Source organism: Ranitomeya imitator, chromosome 8 (genome assembly GCF_032444005.1).
Source record: "Ranitomeya imitator isolate aRanImi1 chromosome 8, aRanImi1.pri, whole genome shotgun sequence".
NCBI lineage: Eukaryota > Metazoa > Chordata > Amphibia > Anura > Dendrobatidae > Ranitomeya > Ranitomeya imitator.
The window spans coordinates 49,223,926-49,240,719 of record NC_091289.1 but is presented as its reverse complement, the minus strand read 5'-3'; the positions used below and the strand labels follow the sequence as shown (position 1 = coordinate 49,240,719).

At 44.1% G+C, this 16,794-nt stretch overlaps 1 protein-coding gene across 4 annotated transcripts in view; it reads left to right on the top strand.

Moving 5' to 3' along the window:
* Positions 1-16,794, top strand: part of LOC138647688 (6-phosphofructo-2-kinase/fructose-2,6-bisphosphatase 4-like) — a 76,647-nt gene extending 59,853 nt beyond the window's left edge. For 2 of the 4 annotated variants that reach the window (XM_069736886.1, XM_069736882.1), the window contains exons 9-15: positions 864-1,010; positions 4,191-4,295; positions 5,967-6,096; positions 6,551-6,613; positions 12,943-13,007; positions 14,237-14,306; positions 14,729-16,794. In XM_069736886.1, coding sequence (XP_069592987.1) covers positions 864-1,010; positions 4,191-4,295; positions 5,967-6,096; positions 6,551-6,613; positions 12,943-13,007; positions 14,237-14,306; positions 14,729-14,736 — 588 coding nt within the window. In that variant the 3' untranslated portion in view covers positions 14,737-16,794. The remainder of the gene's footprint in view (positions 1-863; positions 1,011-4,190; positions 4,296-5,966; positions 6,097-6,550; positions 6,614-12,942; positions 13,008-14,236; positions 14,307-14,728) is intronic. The other 2 variants (XM_069736885.1, XM_069736884.1) reach the window with 1 other exon arrangement.

Here is a 16,794-nt window from a genome sequence, read left to right as displayed (position 1 = left end):
AGGAAACCGCAACAATGGGAAAGGGAGTTTCTGAAATTGAGAAGCCCCCTCTAGTAAATAAGTGCCAAAAAACTACCAATACTCCGAGTGCCCTCTTAAGTGCCAATTTAATGATCAATGATTCTCGTACTCTCAAAAATCAATCCTGCCCTCAGAGGGCTCTGAAAATACTAAAAATGCACAGAGTTCCACTTGCACCCCTCCAAAAAAAAAGTAGTAACAGTGCACAAATCCCCCTTACTAAAATTTATGGTGCCAATGCTGCTGCCTAAAATGCAATGTCTGCCTGCCGTTTTGTGGTGTGACGGTTCCTGCATAGTGGGGATCACATAGTCCGGGTGGGCCGCACTGTAAGTGAGGCTGAGGTGGCTGCCCCCCACTGGTGGCTATACTCCCCTCTGACTTCATACATTTTCTTACTGATTAATGTAATACTCTGCCATATGTAGGGTGGTCTTCTCCGTGCGGAGGGTCTCCTTTTCTGTGCCGCTGTTTTGTCTCCATTCGGGTTGCTGGCGCATGATGTAGAATTCTTTTGGATGACTAATGGGTCACGGGAAAATCTGGCCGATAAAGGAAGGGTGGGGCAGCAGGTGCTAATGCTTTACCTGTTCGGTTTCAGTTGTCAGGTCACAACAAAGCATTTTTTTCTCATCCGATCATATTTTGGTTTTATTCACACATCACTTGCAAAACTGCTCAGCCCTTAAAATCCTGTGTCTGGGCAATGGCCTCTAGGTGGTAACTCGCCCTTACTGACCGCCAATCTGAAAACGTTCTGCCCCGAACTCTGTCTGTAATGTGGCGTACAACTTTACATAAAGACGCTCCTCTGATTTTACATTTTTACTATTTAATCCTAGTTTGCCAAGTGCTTGGCAGAGTACATCCATGAACAAAACATCCATGATCTGAAAGTGTGGACGAGTCAGATGAAGAGGACGATTCAGACGGCGGAAGCCCTGGACGTCCCGTACGAGCAGTGGAAGACCCTGAATGAGATCGATGCTGTAAGTGTCCCACCACTGGGCATCACTCACAAGGCACACGTGAGGGCAACGTCTGGCTATGGCACTCAGGATACCGATTTCAGGCCGGTGTTTTGATGTGGATTCGCTACAAAATCCATGTCGGAAAACTTTGTACAGACATTGCCTTGATGGCCATGGTGATGATGGTTTTTCAATCCTGCACAGCAAATCTTTATTGTGAGCTTCATTAAAATTGTAACAAGGGCATAGAAAACTGTCGCGCTTCAAGTCTGGCTAACTATTAATCAACTGGATGGTGGCCCGATTCTATCGCATCGGGTATTCTAGAATATGTATGTAGTTTATTTATGAAGTAAACGTGACTGAACTACGTGGCACTGTGACTGACAGAACTTGTTCAGTAAACGTGACTGAACTACGTGGCACTGTGACTGACAGAACTTGTTCAGTAAACGTCACTGAACTACGTGGCACTGTGACTGACAGAACTTGTTCAGTAAACGTGACTGAACTACGTGGCACTGTGACTGACAGAACTTGTTCAGTAAACGTGACTGAACTACGTGGCACTGTGACTGACAGAACTTGTTCAGTAAACGTGACTGAACTACGTGGCACTGTGACTGACAGAACTTGTTCAGTAAACGTGACTGAACTACGTGGCACTGTGACTGACAGAACTTGTTCAGTAAACGTGACTGAACTACGTGGCACTGTGACTGACAGAACTTGTTCAGTAAACGTGACTGAACTACGTGGCACTGTGACTGACAGAACTTGTTCAGTAAACGTGACTGAACTACGTGGCACTGTGACTGACAGAACTTGTTCAGTAAACGTGACTGAACTACGTGGCACTGTGACTGACAGAACTTGTTCAGTAAACGTGACTGAACTACGTGGCACTGTGACTGACAGAACTTGTTCAGTAAACGTGACTGAACTACGTGGCACTGTGACTGACAGAACTTGTTCAGTAAACGTGACTGAACTACGTGGCACTGTGACTGACAGAACTTGTTCAGTAAACGTGACTGAACTACGTGGCACTGTGACTGACAGAACTTGTTCAGTAAACGTGACTGAACTACGTGGCACTGTGACTGACAGATCTTGTTCAGTAAATGTGACTGAACTACGTCGCGCTGTGAGCGGGGGTTAAATTCCACACCAATATCGCTGATTGGTCGCGGACGGCTGGCGCGACCAATCAGCGACGCGGTATTTCTGTGACAGACAGACGGAATTAAAGGATTATATAGTAGATAAGTCAGACTTGAAGTGCAACAGTTTAATATTCACATGTTACGATCTATTGCGTTTTGAGTTTAGCTGAGTCTCATCGATCAAAAGCCAGCCAGATGCGAAACGCGTTGGATATTTTTCTATGTTCACCATTTAATGAAGTTCAAAGAGATTTTTATTTGTTTTTAATTCTCTGACCTGAATCGAAAACCCTTTTATCAACACTTTGAACAAAGTTACTTGATACCTCACACTCCTTATTTGTGCACAGTGGACTGGATTGCCTGGGAACCATATTGGACATCACATATATTGTGTGGGGTGAGCTGTATCCACAAACTTTCCGTATACTACTTGATGTCCATAGTACCAATACAATACCCTTGTGAGTCCAAGTAACTAGCCTCTTCAAAGAGGAAGATAACTGGGTACCTCGCACCACCTATTGGGGAAAACAATCCTAGAAGTCCATATTGGCCCTTTAAATAACCTTGTCTCATGATGCACGATGTAAAGCCAAACCAGGATCTTCTCCAAAATGAAAAGACCTCCATTCGTCTCAAAGGGCCTTGGCCTTCATCAATAAATAAACACGATTGTTGAGTGAGGTCCAACACCGAGATCCTTCATTGATCCCGAAAATATCCTGGGTCATAACTCCACACTGTCCATGCCCCTCGGTTCACAGCAGTCCGTAGAGGGAAGGAGGGATATTGCCCCAATGAAACGGTTAACCTTTCTTCTTTAGCAGGAAGCTGATTCTGTTTTTGGCAAAGGAAAGAGCGTACAATACCAGGAATACAGCGGTGTATGATAATCATCCCGATATTGTTGAAATGCCGCATTTAACCCCTTAAAGGCCCAGGAATCTTTTTTGATTGTGATCCTCCCCCAACCCCCATTCTCATGTTCTAAAAAAAAAATTTTTATTTCTGTTGCCATCATTTTTTTTTTTTTTTTTTTTTTTTTTTGCCGGTCAAGTTGTAGTTTTAAATGATGCTATTCATTTTACCATACAAAATACTGAGAAATAAGGGGGATGGGGGAATTGCAAGGGCTTAGGGGGGAAAGTAAAATGCAATTATGACATTTGTTTTTTTGGGTTTTGTTTTTATGGCCTTTTACGGTTTTATAAATAATTGTCCAGTAAAATTCAATTAAGGCCATAGCAAACGTTTCCAATTTATTTATTTTAAATCTTAGTTTAGTGATTTTTGAAGAAGTAAATTTGTAAACACAAATAATAATTTTTGTTTGTTGCCATATTCTGAATAGTACTAATAATAATAATAATAATAAGTGTGGTGACAAATTCTGGCTATTTTTTTTTTGCAGGAGTTTAACTTGCCCTTTTAAATGTATATTTTGTTAGTTGACTTTCAAACTGTCAAAATATGTTTATTTCATGGGGGGTAATTTTAAACATTTTCTTTTTTTTTTTAATCTTCCTTTAGCCCTCCTAGGGTTCTTGAACCTGTAATTGTTTGCTAGTTCTGTATACTGCAGTATGACCGTATTGCAGTATATGGAGTGAAATTGCAAAGACGTCCATCCTATAGCTGAGCTTCACAGGAGGACCAAGATGGCAGTTTCTGCCTTGAGCAGACCTAGAGACCATGCTAACCTATCTTTTGCTCCTTGATCACATCATAGGAGTCAATGGGAGCCCATGTGTTTTCCATTACTGACGTCCTTAAAATAATGCGGTCAGAGACTGACAACTGCATTTAAATAGCTCAGACTACAGCAGTCCGAGCTAGCCCCAATTAATATAGTTACAGGCAGATGCCGGCTATGTAACACGGCCGCCATCTGCCTCTTAAGGTGCAGGCTCAACTCCTGAGCCGACTCTACACTTTCCTTAGCCACCTATGACATAAACGTACATCAGAAGTTATGGGCTTCACGTGCCATTGACTTGTGGATCTAACTGGCCTGTTGTATTTCTCCTAGGGCGTGTGTGAAGAGATGCGTTACGAAGAAATTCAGGAATCGTATCCTCTGGAGTTTGCCCTGCGAGACCAAGATAAATACAGATACCGTTATCCAAAAGGAGAGGTTAGTAGCTCTGAAGGGGTTAAATATCTGGAACTAGATCATAATGCGAATGTGGTGGTCTCCAGTTACCGGGATACCATATTCTAGGGGACTCTCTGCATTTGTATATTTGCGTTTATAAGGTATGCCTTCCAAAACATCAGTGCTCATCTGGTAAATATCCCCAAATCCCAACAATATCCTCTTGCAGAATACTTGAGTTTTGACCTGGTTGCACCTTGGAGAAAGCCATTAGCACGTGTGCCGCCCCCTGCACGTGTGCCGCCCCCTGCACGTGTGCCGCCCCCTGCACGTGTGCCGCCTCTGCACCCCTTAGAGTGATATTTCTATGAAGGACATATCTTAAAAACTATGTGACCCAAACCATTGTAGAAAATGGGGGGTCCCCAGCCCACCTGGTGAGGTGGTTACGAGATCCGGGCAGAGATTAAATGCTGAGGTGGTCTGTCATTTGTGCAGCTGTCTCCAGTCACTTCTACTAGAGTATACAGCCAGACACGGTTGGTTAGCCCCCCTCCACCCCACAATCATGTCAGACCCCCGTGGATATGCCATTAGCGTCCTAAGAAAGAATGTAGGAAAGGTATAGTAATGATGAAGGCTCGGTGGTTTGGAAATGCACAGCTATATCTTATTGGAGCCGTCCCAGAGAACTTTAAATGTTCTATCCCCATATGTAGTAGGTGTAGTAATAATAATAATATTAGCAAATTCCTCCAATTAGAAGTGTAGTATAGTTTTTCTGATTTGCTAGGTCTCTTTCCTCGTGTACAGGCATTGCAGGACCTTGGGTGTCCATGGTTATGACCTCTAGCAACTAGCTATCACTATATCTGTGGTCGTAGCCATGGATACCTATTGGCCTGCTCATGAGGAAAGCGACAGTCAATCAGAAAAACTATACTACACTTCTAATTGGATGGATTTGCTAATATTATTATTACTATAACACCTACTATATATTGGGATAGGATCTTGGAGATGGGTTTAAACCATACAAATGGTAACCCCAGACTTTATAAGCCATGACATGGGCGGTAGAGTCTTTATTACTTCTATTTATGCCCTTCATAGTTCAGAATTGCAGAGGAAGCCTTTTTTTTCTTGTCTTTTGGATGTAAAACCTGTTTAGGGTAATCAGGACGCAGTGACAGCTGCTGGTTGTTTTCTCACCAGGCATTAGCTGCCTTTCTGACCTGATTAATGGCTGTACGATGGCCGGTGCCTGCTGGGAGACCAGTGGGTGCACCTTGTAATGGGCGGCTGGTAGCAGCTCAGAGTATAGTTGAAAAATTAGCAAATTGAGCTGTGGAAAATCTACATGGCCTGTTAGGGGTAAGGCCAGGCTTATATGAGCGCATGGAAAATCGTCAGTTTTCGGGGCGGGGATATACAGAGATTATGAATATGGAGGATTACATGGCGGCAGGTTTACTAGTCCTGTAGTGATAATCTCCTGCTGATAACACTGATTTTTATCAAGACTCCAGCCAGCAGCCCAGTGAGCTGCACATTCCTGCACCTCTGCCCCTACATCATGCAGCTCTTAGATTGGCTGGGAAAAACGGATTCCCTTTTAAAGTGTTATAATTTGGTCTGCGTCCAGTTACTCTCCCGTCGATGCCATCTGCCCACATTATATTGTGTAACGGAGTGATATCTGCTTTTCAGTCCTACGAGGACTTGGTGCAACGGCTGGAACCGGTCATCATGGAGCTGGAGCGGCAGGAGAACGTGCTGGTGATCTGCCACCAAGCCGTCATGCGCTGCCTGCTGGCCTACTTCTTGGACAAGACTGCAGGTGAGGACCGGACGCCGAGCGGCACATTTATTCTGAATACACTCAGCTGGTCATGGCGGAGAACCTGTACATCAGTCAGTCGTGGAGTCGGAGTCATGGAAATTGAGGAGTTTGAGGTTTGGCTTACGATAACTAGTAAAGTAGACATGGGATTGCAGCCCTAGTACCATTGATTAATGGAAAGTTTTTGCAAGATATTGGATCGTATTCTCACATTTCTTTCATATTTTTTATTATAACCAGTGTAGTGCATAAGTATTTACCCCCCATCACTAGTTGGCTCCTAATGTCTCATTGGAGTTGTCGCCTTGCACTTTCGTCACTTTTGTAGAAACGTCTGCATTCTTGCTAGCTTATAGGGAAAAATATCTGATTCAATTTGTCAAGATTCCATACTTTCTTTCTAGGGATTTTTCCTTCTATAACACTACTGGTTGTTAAATTACTTTTCCAGATCGGCTGCCTTACCTCAAGTGCCCCCTTCACTCCGTCCTGAAGCTGACGCCCATAGCTTACGGTAAGACATCAGTTTCTTAAGTCTTTCTAGACTTTTTGATCATCCAGGGGAAAAGAAAAAAAAAAAAAGGCCAGCACCTCCGAACAGAATAAAGCAAGTGTGACTGCATAATATACCAACCAGAGAATGCAGCAGCCTGTGTAAGCGCCAAGATGTCTGCAAACACTGACTATATGGAATCTGAACTGCAGAACTGGTATTATACAATATACTTAGAAAAATGAAGGTACCGAGCGCATAAATTGGCCAATTTATGTCTGCCATGAAAACCAAAAAAATGACTAGTACCTCCGAACAGAATAAAGCAAGTGTGACTGCATAATATACTAACCAGAGAATGCAGCAGCCTGTGTAAGCGCCAAGATGTCTGCAAACACTGAATATATGGAATCTGAACTGCAATTATACAATATACTTAGAAAAATGAAGGTACCGAGCGCATAAATTGGCCAATTTATGTCTACCATGAAAACCAAAAAAATGACTAGTACCTCCGAACAGAATTAAGCAAGGGTGAAGTTTTTTTTGTAGTTTACTATTGGAGGCGGTGACGGTCTCCTTTTCTCACTGAGCGCTCCTCCTCCCATCAGCCTAAGGCTATTGTTAATTATTGCTGGGCCTTGTTAGCCTTGGCTATAAAGGCCAAGTAGGATCCAGCATTAATTATAGCTCGGGAGAGGCAAGTTTGATAAATATTAGCTTTAGGGTTCCATCAAAGAAAGCTACGCCTTGCTGTGGCTGGTGGGCTCTCGTGCATTGGCCAATTTATCATTTTATAAGTATTATATACTTATTGCTTTGTATTTTTGATCATCCTGCTCACTGATTTTCTCCTAATACGCTGAATGGAGGGACTATGGAGAAATCATGGGAGCGGAGGTCCTCAGCAGTGTTTGGTCCTAGCAGGGACTGTCAAAGGCTGTTCATCCAATAAGGTGCATGGATGTCGTCCTGAAGACACCCTGGTCTTCCAGTTTCTTGCTTTTGTATTCGTCCCTCTTATGTTCATCTCTTTGGCAGGTTTCACAAGTCAGACATTCACGATCTGCTTACGGACCACGATGTCCAGATCGGCAGTCAGGCCGTTCAGTTCCGGTCTGGAGACCCCAACGACTGGTTTAGGCCCCTCTCACACATCGTTTTTTTGCCTTCAGTCACAATCCGTTGGCAGATTGTGAAAAACTGATGCGACGTTTCCGACCAGCGGATCTGGCTAATTTGATCGGAGCATGCCCAGTTACAAAAAAAAAACTGAATCAGTCGCCGGATTCCGTCATTTGACGGATACGGCGCCATAGGCTTCCATTCTAGCAAGCAACAGATCCGCCGCTGTTCGTTTTTTCGGCGTACACAAAAAACGTTACTTTGTCCCTTGTTTCCAGCTGCCGGACAAACCATTTTCTACGAATCCGGCGAACGACGGACGAAATGTGAGGCCATCCGTTGCAAATACAAGCCTATGAGAAAAAAACTGATTCGGTGGCATCAGTCGCCGGATCCGTTTTTTTCAAAATTCGACGGATTGTGACTGATAGCAAAAAACTGATGTGTGAAAGGGGCCTTAGGCATTGTGGTTCATACTGGGACTGAGCGTGAGTGTGAAATCTGCTTAATAAATGCCCTTTTTTTTTTTCAAGGGGTTAAACGGTCCTCCACCCCAATATTTTTGGGTTGTGAGGTGCAACGTCTGTGATCCTTCTGAAGAGGAGGTGCAGGCGGTTTTGCATGAAGATGATGTCTGACATAGTTCTCCTACAGAAGAACAATCTGCACATCCCTTTATTCACCGCACTTCTGGCAACATTTCTGGTGTCTTGTTACAGCGCTCTGTATTTCATGCAGCATGGTACACAATGCTAGAACTTTAAAGGGGTTTTCAGTTCCAGAAACCCCCAGGTGCAGATAAGTTTTAGTTTAAAAAATAAATAAATAATCTCCCAATAAAAAATAAGGCTATGTGCACACATTGCGGATTTGCCTCTGGAATTTTTTTGTGCAGATTCTGCCTCTCTTGGCAGAAAACGCAGGTGCGGATTTGATTTGGTTTTTTTTATGCAGATTTTGTGCGGATTTCATGCGTTTTTACCCCTGCAGATTTCTATAATGGAATGGGTACAAAAACGCTGCAGATCCGCACAAATAAATGACATGCTCCTTTTAATCTGCAGCGTTTTCCGTGCGGAATTTTCTGCCCCATCAGCACAGCGTTTTTTTTTTCCCTTTGATTTACATTGTACTGTAAATAACTTGCGAATCTGCAGCATTTCTGCGTGGAAAAAAAACGCTGCGGATCCGCAGGAAATCCGCAAGGTGTGCACATAGCCTTAAGCTTTGTGTACCATCCCTGGTCTAGCTCTGAGTCTCCGCCACTGCTCTAAACTGCCTCAGTGCGGCAATCAGGAGCAGCATGGAGACCTGGCATTGGACCTGGGAAGGGTGAGTAGAGTGGTTTTTTTTATTGTTTTTTAACATTTTTTACAAATTGCAGGCAGGGAAGATGGGTTTTCAGTAAATGACGTCCCACTTTAACCCCTTAGCGACCCCTTAGCGACCGCCGATACGCCTTTTAACGGCGGCCGCTAAGGGTACTTAAACCACAGCGCCGTTAATTAACGGCGCTGTGGAAAAAGTACATAGCGCCCCCCAGAGGCCGATTTTCTCCGGGGTCTCGGCTGCCGGGGGTAGCCGAGACCCCAGAGAACATGATTCGGGGGGGGGGGGGTTTTAACCCTCCCCGCATTTGCGATCGCCGGTAATTAACCGTTTACCGGCGATCGCAAAAAAACCCAAAAAAAAACGCGATCTCTTTTTAATTTCTCTGTCCTCCGATGTGATCGCACATCGGAGGACAGAGAAAAGGGGTCCCAGGTGGCCCCCCAATACTCACCTAGCTCCCCCGATGCTCCTCGTGTCTCCCAGTGGGCGCCGCCATCTTCAAAATGGCCGGCCGGCACCGGGAGAATCTTTGGGGTCTCGGCTGCCGGAGGTAGCCGAGACCCCAAAGAGCATGATCGGGGTCGGTATTACCGACCCCTGTTTTGCGATCGCCGGTAATTAACTGTTTACCGGCGACCGCAAAAAAAAAAAAGTAAAGTGTAATTCTCTGTCCTCTGATGTGATCGCACATCAGAGGACAGAGAAATAGGGGGATTCGGGGACCCTAGCATACTCACCTAGGTCCCTGGATCCTCTTGCTGCTCCTTCTGGCCGCCGGCAGAAGAAAATGGCGGGCGCATGCCCAGTGCGCCCGCCATCTGTCTCCATCTGCCGGCCGGCAGGAGAACAGCAGTTGGGGCTAAAATTAGGGGTAGGGTTAGGGGAAGGGCTAGGGTTAGGGCTAGGGTTGGGGCTAAATTTAGGGTTAGGGTTGGGGCTAAATTTAGGGTTGGGGTTGGGGCTAAATTTAGGGTTAGGCTTCTTTCACACTTACGTCGGTACGGAGCCGTCGCAATGCGTCGGCCCGACATACCGACGCACATTGTGAAAATTGTGCACAACGTGGGCAGCAGCTGTAGTTTTTCAAAGCATCCGCTGCCCAATCTATGTCCTTGGGAGGAGGGGGCGGAGTTACGGCCACGCATGCGCGGTCAGAAATGGCGGATGCGACGTACAAAAAAACGTTTCATTGAACGTTTTTTTGTGCCGACGGTCCGCCAAAACACAACTGATCCAGTGCACGACGGACGCGACGTGTGGCCATCCGTCACGATCCGTCGGCAATACAAGTCTATGGGCAAAAAACGCATCCTGCGGGCACATTTGCAGGATCCGTTTCTTGTCCAAAACGACGGATTGCGACGGAATGCCAAACGACGCAAGTGTGAAAGTAGCCTTAGGGTTAGGGTTGGGGCTAAAGTTAGGGCTAGGGTTGGGGCTAAAGTTAGGGTTAGAGCTGGGATTAGGGTTAGGGTTTGGATTAGGGTTGGTATTAGGGTTAGGGTTGGCATTAGGGTTACGCTTGGGATTAGGGTTAGGTTTGGGATTAGGGTAAAGGTTAGGGTTGTGATTAGGGGTGTATTGGGATTAGGGTTAGGTTTGAGGTTAGGGTTGAGATTAGGATTAGGGGTGTGTTGGATTTAGGGTTTTGATTAGGGTTATGGTTAGGGTTGACATTAGGGTTGTTTTGGGGTAAGGGTTGTGATTATGGTTAGGGTTAGTGATTAGGATTATGGATCAGGTTGGGATTAGGGTTAGGGGTGTGTTGGGGTTAGGGTTGGAGCTAGAATTGGGGGGTTTCCACTGTTTAGGTACATCAGGGGGTCTCCAAACACGACAGCCAATTTTGCGCTCAAAAAGTCAAATGGTCCCTCTCTTCTGAGCTCTGCCGTGCGCCCAAACAGTGGGTTACCCCCACATATGGGGCATCAGCGTACTCGGGATAAATTGGACAACAACTTCTGGGGTCCAATTTCTCTTGTTACCCTTGTGAAAATAAAAACTTGGGGGCTACAATATCTTTTTTTTGTAGAAAAAAAAATTTTTTTTTATTTTCACGACTCTGCATTCTAAACTTCTGTGAAGCACTTGGGCATTCAAAGTTCTCACCACACATCTAGATAAGTTCCTTGGGGGGTCTAGTTTCCAAAATGGGGTCACTTGTGGGGGGTTACTACAGTTTAGGTACATCAGGGGCTCTGCAATCGCAACATAATGCCCACAGACCATTCTATCAAAGTCTGCATTCCAAAAAGGCGCTCCTTCCCTTCCGAGCTCTGCCGTGCGCCCAAACAGTGGTTTACCCCCACATATGGCGCATCAGCGTACTCGGGATAAATTGGACAATAACTATTGCAGTCCAATTTCTCCTGTTACCCTTGTGAAAATAAAAACTTGGGGGCTAAAAAATCTTTTCTGTGGAAAAAAAAATATTTTTTATTTTCACGGCTCTGCATTATAAACTTCTGTGAAGCACTTGGGCATTCAAGGTTCTCACCACACATCTAGATAAGTTCCATGGGGGGTCTAGTTTCCAAAATGGTGTCACTTGGGGGTTTCTACTGTTTAGGCACATCAGGGGCTCTCCAAACGCGACATGGCGTCCGATCTCAATTCCAGCCAATTCTACATTGAAAAAGTAAAACGGCACTCTTTCTCTTCCAAGCTCTGCGGTGCGCCCAAACAGTGGTTTACCCCCACATATTGGGTATCGACATACTCAGGAGAAATCGCACAACAACTTTTGTGGTCTAATTTCTCCTGTTACCCTTGTGAAAATAAGAATTTGTGGGCGAAAAGGTCATTTTTGTGTAAACAAAAGCGATTTTTTATTTTCACGGCTCTACGTTATAAACTTCTGTGAAGCACTTGGGGGTTCAAAGTGCTCACCACACATCTAGATAAGTTCCTTAAGGGGTCTAGTTTCCAAAATGGTGTCACTTGTGGGGGGTTTCCACTGTTTAGGCACATCAGGGGCTCTCTAAACGTGACATGGCGTCCGATCTCAATTCCAGCCAATTCTGCATTGAAAAAGTCAAACGGCGCTCCTTCACTTCTAAGTTCTGCGGTGCGCCCAAACAGTGGTTTACCCCCACATATGGGGTATTGGCGTATTCAGGAGAAATTGCATAACAAAATTTATGGTTACATTTCTGTTTTTACACATGTGAAAATAAAAAAAAATGGTTCTGAATTAAGATGTTTGCAAAAAAAAGTTAAATGTTCATTTTTTCCTTCCACATTGTTTCAGTTCCTGTGAAGCACGTAAAGGGTTAATAAACTTCTTGAATGTGGTTTTGAGCACCTTGAGGGGTGTAGTTTTTAGAATGGTGTCACACTTCGTTATTTTCTATCATATAGACCGCTCAAAATGACTTCAAATGTGATGTGGTCCCTAAAAAAAAAATGGTGTTGTAAAAATGAGAAATTGCTGGTCAACTTTTAACCCTTATAACTCCCTAACAAAAAAAAATTTTGTTTCCAAAATTGTGCTGATGTAAAGTAGACATGTGGGAAATGTTACTTATTAACTATTTTTCGTGACATATCTCTCTGATTTAAGGGCATAAAAATACAAAGTTTGAAAATTGCAAAATTTTAAAAATTTTCGCCATATTTCCGTTTTTTTCATAAATAATCGCAAGTAATATCGAAGAAATGTTACCACTAACATGAAGTACAATATGTCACGAAAAAACAGTCTCAGAATCAGCGGGATCCGTTGAAGCGTTCCAGAGTTATAACCTCATAAAGTGACAGTGGTCAGAATTGCAAAAATTGGCCCGGTCATGTACCAAATTGGCTCTGTCACTAAGGGGTTAAGTGTATCATACAGCTATATGTGACCTATTTACATTTGCTGATTTTTTATTTTTTTTTGGTGTCCTCTATAGGTTGTAAAGTGGAAACGATCAGTCTAAATGTGGAAGCAGTAAACACTCACAGGGATAAACCCGAGGTAAGCCACTCTCTGAATGTCTGCCTCGTAATGAAACTGTCAAAAAAAATATCTAGCTAGATGGCAGGATATTGTTTCAGGCATTATTTCGTTTTTAATCTAACAGTCTCCCTGTGCGATCACTCCACCTCCTACATTACATCTCTGCCAACAGGTGCCACACTGAGCGCTGGCATTGTGTGAGAGCTGCACTGAGCGCTGGCATTGTGTGAGTGCTGCACTGAGCGCTGGCATTGTGTGTGTGTGTGTGTGTGTGTGTGTGTTCCACTGAGCGCTGGTATTGTGTGTGTGTGTGTGTGTGTGTGTGTGTGTGTTCCACTGAGCGCTGGCATTGTGTGTGCTCCACTGAGCGCTGGCATTGTGTGAGTGCTGCACTGAGCGCTGGCATTGTGTGAGTGCCGCACTGAGCGCTGGCATTGTGTGAGTGCCGCACTGAGTGCTGGCATTGTGTGTGTGTTCCACTGAGCGCTGGCATTGTGTGAGTGCTGCACTGAGCGCTGGCATTGTGTGAGTGCCGCACTGAGCGCTGGCATTGTGTGAGTGCCGCACTGAGTGCTGGCATTGTGTGTGTGTTCCACTGAGCGCTGGCATTGTGTGAGTGCTGCACTGAGCGCTGGCATTGTGTGAGTGCCGCACTGAGCGCTGGCATTGTGTGAGTGCCGCACTGAGTGCTGGCATTGTGTGTGTGTTCCACTGAGCGCTGGCATTGTGTGTGCTCCACTGAGCGCTGGTAGTGTGTATGTGTGCGCTGGCATTGTGTGTGCCCCACTGAGTGCTGGCTGTGTGTGTGTGTGTGTGTGTGTGTGTGTGTTCCACTGAGCACTGGTATTGTGTGTGTGTGTGTGTGTGTGTGTGTGTTCCACTGAGCACTGGCATTGTGTGTGTGTGTGTGTGTGTGTGTGTTCCACTGAGCACTGGCATTGTGTGTGTGTGTGTATGTGCTCCACTGAGTGCTGGCGTTGTATGTGCCGCACTGAGCACAAAGTACATATTGGCAAAGCCCAAGTAGCTGGGTAATACCCTGATGATCGTGGCTGCTGAACTTTTTTTTTAAGATTTTCCTGTTTTTGTTTTTTATTTTGTTGTGACAGTAGTAATTAATCAGGACTCCAGAACTAAATATATTTGTAATTTCTACCTACTTTCCCATTTTGTTTCCAGAATATATAATCTTTAAAACCATTTGTTTCGAACTCTGCCTCATGACTTTCTGATATTCTGCTCCTTAGAACGTAGATATATCCCGGCCATCTGAGGCTGCCCTGATAACTGTGCCCGACCACCGTGGACCCAGTAATGGTGCCTTTACTCGTTTTTATTACTGCTGCCTGAATTAATCCCAAATCCATGGTTAATTTCGCTCATTTGTATTTTAATTTGAAGTCAAATTATGTAACGTGAAGACCCCCACGGCCGTGCGACTGTAGATGGTGGGGTGTCCTAATTAATCTCCAAATCAAATCTGCAGCCAATTAACTTCTAATTACTGCAAATCCATGTGAAATCTCGCTGACCGTCTGCGGTACATGTGCTCTCTATGTATGGATGTATGGTATAGAGGGGTAGCACGGCCGGGGGGTGGGATAGCCCTGCGAGAAACACTGCTTGTATGCACAGAACAGTATAGTATTGTCCACCAGATGCTGGCCACGGGCGCACAAGCTGATTCCTCTTCCTGTGAACTATGTACTTATGTCATTACCGTTTCTTCTCTCTTCCAGAACGTTGACGTCGATCGCTCCAGTGAAGCCGCTCTGCAGACTGTGCCGAATCATCTTTAGCCGGAGGGGGGACCCCGTAGCCACCATTTCTTAATGCAGTATCTTCCAGTGCCGCTGATGGGGTTAAGACGGACATTTAGCAGCTATAATCATGGTGTCTCTTTTTACCAGTGGAACTGCAGACACGTTCTTTAGTGTTTGGGTGGTATAAATGGTTTCAAAAAGTATCAAATACTGTAATCGATATATTTGGGTTTAAACACTCCGTTTTTATGTTGGGAACGTACTGATGATTTCAGATTTTTCTCTGTTTTTTTTTTTGCCATTTCAATGCATTTTCCTCCTTTTTTTTTTGTAATCATGGCAGCTATGCCTCCTTACCACATTCAGGTTAAACACTGAAAGCACAAGCAATCTCTGCATGTTCTATCACTATTGCAGTACTGCGATTCAGCCACCAGAGGGCAGATGCTTTTGTTCTATCACTTGTGCAGTACTGGAATTTAGCCACCAGAGGGCAAACTCTTTTAATGAGATATGAAGGCTGTGGAAAGCATTTAGTGGCGTTTACGGGAACATTGATTTTGCTGCATTCAATGGAATAAACAAGGTAATAGTGTGCAAAAAAAAAAACGTAGGGAACATGGACCTCATGCTGTGGGCAGTTTGGATGTACACAACTTAGTGGTTTCTTCCATAAATATTGTTAAAATGTTAATTTGATATCTCGGAGTAGAACATAATTATTCTAACCAGTCGTTATTTTTATTTGGACTGGCAAGTATCACAATGTATCATAAGCCTTTCATAGGAGCAGGGTTGCTTAGTATTATCACGTGGTTTGGTTATAAAAGTATTCCTTTTCTAATTCACGTTGGGAGATCCCCTCTGCCGGGAAACATGACGTCCTTCTATGTTATAACTGCACTGTAAAGCCCTAGATATTGAGAAGTATTTTAATAAGGAGCATGGATCCGGCTTTGGGAAAGTGATTTTTATTGGTTGTTTTTCTTATTTGTTTCTATCCAAGAAAATGTTCAACTTTTAAAATGCATTTTTTTTGTATTGCATCACTGGAAAATACAGATCATTCCACATTAAGCCCAGGGTCCCTGCCTATAGAGGGCATTGGTGCCGGGTTCTGCTCAAGGTACATGGTTATTTCACCCCAGAAATGGTCGCCGCCAGTCTCCGTCCATACGCTCCTGCACTGATGCAGATGATTCGTGTGCAAATGTTTTTTTGTTTTTTTTTGTTATCTTGGTTCTCCTCCTTCTGTGAGTTTGTCTTTTATCTATTTTGTATTTTTATGATTTTGCTTGTAAAATAAGATGGCTTAACTCTACAGCTGCTGGATCAGGGCACTGGGGCTTGCAAGCAATGTGCAATATGTACAGTACTGATCTCTAAGATGATTTACCACCGTCTTTGCATAAAGGGGGGGTGAAGGCAGGGATTTCTATTTTTTTTCCATATGCTTTTTTTTTTTAGCTCAAAGTGGAACATAATCGCAGTGGGGCCGATTTCATCAGGATTGGCGTTGCACATGCTGCTCGTGCTGTGCCGGTCTTTTTGGACTACAAGGCATCAAATTAATTGAGACATGCACGCCATGTGATGAATTTGGCGCATCTTTTGCGTGACATGCGCCGGGCCAGAAGTGCTACTTCAGTCAGGGACTGGAATAACATTTCTGCCACACAAAAAGCAGGCACTTTTTGCACTGGACTAACAGGCAGGCCTGGCCATGCCCTGGATCTTCCCCTGCGTCGCCTGTTTTTGCGGCACTGATCCAAACGAGTGAGAATCTGATGTAAAATCTTTGAATCTGCCCCAAAGAGTTTGTCCTAAATCCATATATTCAGTAAAGAGAATTTAATATAAAATATTGCATTGTACATACATTATTAAAGAGCTAACAGACGATCTATACTTAAACATATGGTATGTTTTAAAATGTAAAAAATCTATATATTTTTATTGGCTATATACACACACTTGCAGAAATTTGTTCTATTGCTTTAGTGCAAACAAAAAAATAAATTTTTAAATATTGACTTCCCCTA